The following is a 7,053-nucleotide window of genomic DNA, read 5'->3' on the forward strand; positions in this document are numbered from 1 at the left end:
GCAATTGGTTACGGCGGTTAAAAATAAAAAATGCCAAACACCCAATCAACACGCACTCTCGCATTTACCCCATTTCATGAGGGACGTGTCCCTCTTTTTAATTATTTCACCCCCCTTCTCTCTCTCTCTAGCCACCCACTAACTCTATATATATAACTTCCCAACTTTCCTCTTCAAAGTACACAAAAAATTTAGAAACATCGATATATCTTCACTTCTTCATGGTCGGACCACCCTAATATTATTGATATTTGGTACCTATAGTTTCACTGTTTGGAGTGGCTGCTTCTCTAGTACTTCAGAATTGCATTTGGTATATATGGAGAGTTTGCTTTGTGATGAGGTGTGGCCTTCCAGCCCTGCACTCACTGATGGTATTGATCTTATGAATCATAAGCACTATTGTGGGTCATCATTGTATGCAACAACGACAGCAACTAAGGATGACTATGACCAGGCTCTTGCCATTTGCCTAGAAAAGGAGACCAGTTACATGCCTCAACCTAATTACGTGGACAACCTGTGTTCAAATAATTTGGCCATTGCTAGGTTTAAAACCATTCAATGGTTTATCAAGGTCAGAATGTTAATTTAAAGTAAAATTAATGACTACCCTTTCAATTTCATAGCAGTGCAACAACTACTATCTTATATGTGTTGAAAAGTTTTTTCCTGTTCGGATATATAATAATAGTTATAATGTATGAATGTTTTAACAATCTCTCTCTTTTGTTATGTTTCTTAATTAGTTGTTTGTGTTTCCAGTGTAGAAGTCGCTTGAACCTCTCCCTTGGAACTGTTTTCTATGCTGCAAATTACCTTGATCGATTCATATCTATGACTCATTGTATTAATGTAAGGAATATATATATGATATATTTATATATGTGTGCTACCTTAATTTCATGCATTTTCCATTTTCTTTAGTTTTTTTATTTGCACAGAATTAATTATCTACGAATTCAGAGCTCATATGCAATATATATATGATCGATTTTTCAGGGATGGAAATATTGGATGGTTGAATTGTTGTCTATTGCCTGCTTATCCATTGCCTCCAAGTTCAACGATACCTGCACTCCTACCCTGCTTGAAATTCAGGTGACTACCACTTCATTATTAATTGTATTAGTTGTTGTTTTTAATAAATTTATATATATGTGTGTGTGTGTGTCATCATTTTTTGCTACTGCGTAATTACTACGGTGATGTATTAAAGATGGAAGATCTGGACCATTCATTTGAGTCAAGAACAATCCAACGAATGGAAATGATGCTGCTACAAGCATTAGGATGGCGCCTTGCTTCTACAACAGCTCATTCTTACCTAGAACTCTTGACATGGACTCTTGACTCCTCCTTGAAACCTCAACTTCATGAAGAGTTCATTGCCCGAGTCAACAAATTGCTTCTCGGAGCTATTTCAGGTATGTCATTAATTGTTTCATAGTTATGCTTACAGAAAGTTGAACAGATCACACATATACATTTTTATCAATATGTCATTTTGTTCACCAAATGATATGTCCGTGTTTCATTTATTCATTAAACTTCATTCAGTTTTAACATGCAATAAGATATTGATACGTATACTGACATATTTGGTAAACAAACTTTGTGACCCTATCCTTATTGATATATTTGCTTACTGTATGCGTCTCTCTGATTGCACAAGAGAGATAATTGGCATAATTAGTTGTTTGATGGATCGATCATATGATCTCAACAAAAGAGTTTAATTAAATGGTACAGATTCGAAGCTACTGGAGTTCAGGCCAAGTGTGGTTGCCATATCTGCTCTACAGTGCAGTCTGGATATGGTACCTTCAACAGCATCTGACCTCACCTGTCTTACAAGTCTCTTGGATGAGGATCAAAAGGTTGAACATGAAATTAATATAAGTCCCCATTTTTCCCTTTCCTAGCTAATATATATATTATGTAATATTAATATACTGTTTTATATATTGATTGGTTTGTGTGCACTTAATTTAATTATAGGCTGAGTTGGTGAAGTGCCATAAGATGATGATGGAAGCGCAATCCGTGGAGGATTCCTTGTACAAGTTAATAGCTCACGGGCTCTTTCATTACTGTCCTTCAAGTCCCACAACAGTGCTGTTGAAGGAGCGTTTTAACTTTTGTGATTTTCATGTTGATTTCTCTCTCTTTAAGATGAGTAGTGGTCAAAATATCAATGCTGTGGAATCAACAAGGATCAAGAAGAGAAAGAGGGAAGGAGAGTAGCAAAACATTTTATTTTTTTTATTTTCTCTTATTTTGTATGTAATTGGTGTATCCAAAACAGTGAGATATATTGTCAAGAAAATCTTGGCACAAAATTTAACAGATTCCATGATAAGACAAGCAATGAGGAATTATGCAGTTTTGCTTCTACCTCCTGCATGCGTATTATTCCCACGTCCACACATTACTTACCTACCTCAGCCGAGTATCTCATCTTTATTAGTGATGTGAATCACAATGTGACTCTCACCAAATTATAAACCTAAATAAGTAAATACTAAATAGTACTAAAGGACACAATTGGAGATTTAGTCATTCTCTTTAAGTAGTGCACTTCTAGCTAGCTAGTTCAGCAAAATGAATATATGGGTCACATTTCAATTTCCATGGAGTTTGGACCTCAACTTCTTATTCTTATTCATACCCCATAAAGACACTGTGGGACCCATCACAAGAGCATATGTGTGCGTGGAAAGTTGTTTGCCAAGTGTTCTTTGTGGTCAAGTAGATAAGGAGAGTAAAGATTAAAGAAGCAATGCAATAGCATGAGCATGACATTATTGACATAGAATAGAACCAAAAAAAAAAAAAAAAAAGAGCCATGGCAACTTCATCTACCATATCATCATCTTCTCTCCACCCATCTAGACTTCTAACGGCAAATCCTGAAAACCAGCAACTCTGGGTTTTCTGCAGTGGGACTCTGCATTGCTCATCGCCCAAAAGGCGTGCCTCCTCCTTCAGGGTTCAAGCTGCCAAGCCTCCTGCTGGGGTATGCCTATTCTTCACTTCCTCATAGATTTGCTTCTTTCTGCAATCATATAATTCTATGAATGTTTTTACACTTTTGGGACAAACACATTGGTGAAAAACAAAAATGGGCATCCAAAATTTTCAGGTGGTATTGCCAAAAGTAGAGCCAAAATTTCAGGCCCCTTTTGCTGGGTTCACCAGGACTGCAGAGATATGGAATTCTAGAGCTTGTATGATTGGACTTATTGGAACTTTCATCGTAGAATTGGTAAATTCTTCTTATTCTTTTTCGTTTTTAGGGTCTAGTATTGGGAACAGAGGAAGGTTTTTCAGTTTTTTTTTTGGCTGACATGCTTTATCTTGGTTTCATAATTTTCAGATATTGAACAGGGGAATACTACAACTGATTGGAGTGGAGATTGGGAAAGGTCTTGATATTCCTCTGTGACCATTCAATTTGGATAAGAAAATGTAACATTCAGTGAGATGGGGTCTTTTAATACCGGTCCTAAACTCTAATTTGGAATTCATCTTAAGTGGGTAACTCTGTTTCTCCATTAATTCGCTCGGAGATCCGACTCTTGTAATATATGAATTATGATGCAGAAATCTCCATGTTTCATTTTCTATTACTTTCATTTCTCTTCACTTCGGGGTATTAAATTATTTTAAATTTCATCTATTCAAAATGATAATTGCAGGTTTTTTTTTTTTTTTTTGGTCTGAAATGATAATTGCAGTCTAGATGCAACAAAACAACCCGGATTGATCGATTAATTATCAAAATTTTCACCAGGCTCAACAATTTGGACCCTAGTCCCACAAGTCTAGAAAGACCACTACCAATACATAATATCAAACTCCCATAACATAATTTATTTTCCGAGGGATGGTCCATCAAACCTGTATAGCTACTGCCATAGATGCCTCTACATTATCAGTAGATAGGTACATAATTATACACATAGATGCCATGATGTCATGTCACATGACGTAGAGGTACTATATGGAGGGGTTTGGTGCAAGTCTTCTCATCTCTGCTGTATCATTGAAGAGTGCAAAGGGCATGATGGGATTGAAGTAAATCTTTACATGCCTTATGATTGTATCACCAAGGAACCTTGCTGGGAATGAACACGCTACAGAACCCTGCTGATTCGAGCATCTATTATTGGAACTTTTGGAGAAGTTTTAGATGCGTCCATTGCCTCTGCCAACGACAGCCGGCGGTTTCTCCATGCAGCCTCCGCCCAACTCTTCAATTTTTCTCCTTGATCCTTTCGGTTCTGTTGGACACAAAGTACTTCTGCATACCCACCTACACAAGCAATTACAATATCAATATTGATAACCAGTTTAAAATCTTTAGATTAGAAAAAATCATAGGTTTTCACATATCCATACAAAGAAATTTATATCAATGCTCAGATTTGATGAATTGGCAACTGGTGTAACATGTATGAATAGGACCAAAACGCATAAGCTGATTTTGGAAAAATGGCCATTGGTCAGTTATAATCTCTAAAACGCATGCTGAGAAACCATTCAGATACTTAGCCATTACCTCTTGCAAGGGCCACTATCTCACTTCTATATACCTTTGCTTCTGTACCTACACAATCCAATAAAGAGGGATAAAGCAATTATTAAACTTCTTTTATTTGAGAAGAAAATGATGGCACAGTTAACAAATACCGTCAGTTTCACATGGTGGAGCTTTCAGCAACTCTATTGCCTTTCTATAAAGTCCCTGTGATTTATTTTTACAGGGGATGAGAAGACTTTTACACGGTAAGGCATAGAGATTGAATAATAATAATAGCAAGGAAATGCAAGATTCCAAAGTTTGGAAAAATAAGTAGATAGGATCATACTAACCTCTTGAATTAAAAGGGAACTAGAATGCTCTTGCATTGCTTTATTTCGAAACATGAGAGCTATGCAGGTTAAAATAACACCAACCTTCGGATGATGAGAGCCTACATAAAAATCAATGAAACCACAGGAGCACCAACATATCAGTCAATATAATTCTGAGAGTACTTTTACACCACTCATAACAAAGGTAATACCAAAGCAACTCACCAAAATGTTCCTCCGTTTTAGTTAAAGCTCTTGTCAATATCTCCTCAGCATCACTAAAGTTCCTAAAAGAACACAGGTTAAACTCATGGTCAGTGCTAGATAGAAATAGCAAGCAGAAAGATTCAAGAGTAATCAAGAGCTTACCCCAAGTGAGCCTCAAGCTGTCCCAAAGAACATGTGGCTGCTAAGAAAACTTCCTCGGTTGACATATTACCGGCTGCTAATGCATCTGGACTGAAATCTGTAATCTTGGACCCCTCTTGAATAACTTTCTGGTATACCTCTTTTGCCAATGAAAAGTTCTGTGTGGCATGCAAGAATTCCCCATAGGATAAAGCAGTTACAGCAGTACTACCTACATAACTTTTGATAATCATATCATGTAGAACATCTTAGATGTGATGACATATAAATTGAACCTCACCGGTGAATCCTTTGTTGTCTCCAAGTCCTCGAAAGGACGATTCAGCTGTAGAGAACCCAAAATTTAGAATTTACATTTTCTTTCCAGATACTCAGTAATGTACTAGTTGAACCAAATATGAGACTATATTTAGACAAAGGATAAGCAAGCCTTTAGCTGTACCTGATTCAAGATTTCCATGGACGAGCTCAACAAGCCCTTTGACTGCTCTAGCACGAGCATTTACAACCTCAGAATCTCCACCACTAGATCCACATTCATTCTTCACCAACAGTTCTAAGCATTTTTCTGTGAGCACTGATGAGTTACCATCCTATATAGGGAGAACCATCAACATAAATTTAAACAATACAAGGAAACAAGAAAACATTGCTAATGTCCTTTGTGGTGATTTACCTGCTCTAACTCTAAGTGAAGTCCAACAAGAGCCTCCAACGCAGCAACTTTAACAAAACGCAGACAAATTTATCAGTCAGGACTCAGTAGGTCTTTCTATCAAGGAAAACAAAATAAATATATATATATAAGACCTATAATAATCCTACCCTTCAAACTAACTGAAGAGCAGATTAAATCTTGAATCTTTTGCAGTTTATCAATAGCTTCATCAATATTTCCTCTGAAAAGATTGAATTTGAAGTGACATAAGTTAATCTATCAAACATAGAACATAATTGGGTTTTCTGATGACCCCACAAAAAGAAAAGCAAACCTTTCAGATAATAAAGTGGACATGGCCATTAACACCATTCCCCTCGAATTATCACTAGCAGGGTCTTGCCCTTCACTTGGCTGAGTCGAAAGACACTGTTCCAGTACAAGCAGACCTTGTGCATACGATTCATCTACTTTTTCACATACCCAAAATTTAAAATGATAAGTAATTCGAGAATTTAATTTGAAAAGTCAAAAGAAAAAATAAAAGAAATTGAGAACCGGAGTGGTAAAGGAACCTGATTTCTGAGACCTGGCAAGAGAGAGACCGTAGTTGATCATCTGAAGAGCAACAGGGTTGGTGGCGTTTGAGCCGTTGATCCCATCGTGAAGTAGTCTGGACGGTGATGATCGTCCGAGCTTGGCGGTTCGAGCGACGGTAGCCGCTGCTCGAGATAGCCTAACTGCTGTGTGAAACATCGTCGCTGTTGATTGCTCTTCGTGAATAGGAATATCCAAAACCCCAATGGAAATGAAAGGGGTTTTAGACTTTTAGTAAAACGAAATTAGAAATAATAATAATAGCGAAATTGTGATATTTCTTGGTTATTTTGGCATATAGTTATACACCGAAAGGAAAACTCAATAAAATCTTGGCAAATTCAATTTCTTTACTTTTTTTTTTGTTACAGAAAATTTAATTTACTTGAAAACTAGCTTGTGTATATAAATATAGCTGTTATGTGTTCCATTCATTTGGTATCTTTACATGGAGTGGTTCTTCATATATCCAAAATTATTTACTTTTACCCTGTAAATTTTGAATACATTTAAGGGCAAGTGCCTTTAAACCAAGAGAGAAGTGACAATTCTTAGAGGTACTGAATTCC

General features: G+C 36.6%; 3 protein-coding genes across 6 annotated transcripts; 2 read left to right on the forward strand and 1 right to left on the reverse strand.

Moving 5' to 3' along the window:
* Nucleotides 1-319: 319 nt before the first annotated feature.
* On the forward strand, nt 320-2,247 carry CYCD7;1 (CYCLIN D7;1). Its single transcript, XM_086246602.1, has 6 exons — nt 320-577; nt 766-855; nt 1,003-1,101; nt 1,220-1,427; nt 1,753-1,880; nt 2,002-2,247. Exons 1-6 carry the CDS (start codon nt 320-322, stop codon nt 2,245-2,247), a joined length of 1,029 nt encoding a protein of 342 aa, XP_086102728.1.
* Nucleotides 2,248-2,800: 553 nt separating this feature from the next.
* OHP (one helix protein) lies at nt 2,801-3,648 on the forward strand. The gene is made up of 3 exons (XM_086248850.1): nt 2,801-3,019; nt 3,146-3,268; nt 3,380-3,648. Exons 1-3 carry the CDS (start codon nt 2,849-2,851, stop codon nt 3,446-3,448), a joined length of 363 nt encoding a protein of 120 aa, XP_086104976.1. The 5' UTR covers nt 2,801-2,848; the 3' UTR covers nt 3,449-3,648.
* A 198-nt stretch (nt 3,649-3,846) lies between these two features.
* Nucleotides 3,847-6,675, reverse strand: NDP1 (Tetratricopeptide repeat (TPR)-like superfamily protein). Of its 4 annotated transcripts, none has more exons than XM_086248846.1 (12): nt 6,463-6,675; nt 6,222-6,354; nt 6,055-6,128; nt 5,906-5,952; nt 5,672-5,822; nt 5,510-5,554; nt 5,230-5,440; nt 5,086-5,147; nt 4,879-4,979; nt 4,696-4,750; nt 4,565-4,612; nt 3,847-4,318 (listed from the first exon to the last, which is right to left on the reverse strand). In XM_086248846.1, exons 1-12 carry the CDS (start codon nt 6,641-6,643, stop codon nt 4,140-4,142), a joined length of 1,287 nt encoding a protein of 428 aa, XP_086104972.1. In that variant the 5' UTR covers nt 6,644-6,675; the 3' UTR covers nt 3,847-4,139. The 4 variants fall into 4 exon arrangements, with proteins under 4 accessions (XP_086104972.1, XP_086104971.1, XP_086104975.1 ...); XM_086248845.1 differs by having other exon boundaries at nt 6,222-6,357; XM_086248849.1 differs by lacking the exon at nt 5,510-5,554 and having other exon boundaries at nt 5,230-5,476; nt 5,645-5,822.
* Nucleotides 6,676-7,053: the final 378 nt, after the last annotated feature.

This window comes from Dryas octopetala, chromosome 6 (assembly GCF_963921425.1).
Source record: "Dryas octopetala chromosome 6, drDryOcto1.1, whole genome shotgun sequence".
Taxonomy (NCBI): Eukaryota; Viridiplantae; Streptophyta; class Magnoliopsida; order Rosales; family Rosaceae; genus Dryas; species Dryas octopetala.

What these genes read in the sequence shown, in the direction of transcription:
- OHP (XM_086248850.1), top strand. Translation starts at nt 2,849, where the DNA reads ATGGCAACTTCATCTACCATATCATCATCTTCTCTCCACCCATCTAGA. An exon ending in CTGCCAAGCCTCCTGCTGGG is followed by an intron (nt 3,020 to 3,145) that starts GTATGCCTATTC and finishes CAAAATTTTCAG; the next exon opens with GTGGTATTGCCAAAAGTAGA. An exon ending in GAACTTTCATCGTAGAATTG is followed by an intron (nt 3,269 to 3,379) that starts GTAAATTCTTCT and finishes CATAATTTTCAG; the next exon opens with ATATTGAACAGGGGAATACT.
- NDP1 (XM_086248849.1), bottom strand. Translation starts at nt 6,643, where the DNA reads ATGTTTCACACAGCAGTTAGGCTATCTCGAGCAGCGGCTACCGTCGCT. An exon ending in CAGCTTGAGGCTCACTTGGG is followed by an intron (nt 5,148 to 5,229) that starts GTAAGCTCTTGA and finishes GTGTTCTTTTAG; the next exon opens with GAACTTTAGTGATGCTGAGG. An exon ending in TCCACCATGTGAAACTGACG is followed by an intron (nt 4,613 to 4,695) that starts GTATTTGTTAAC and finishes TGGATTGTGTAG; the next exon opens with GTACAGAAGCAAAGGTATAT.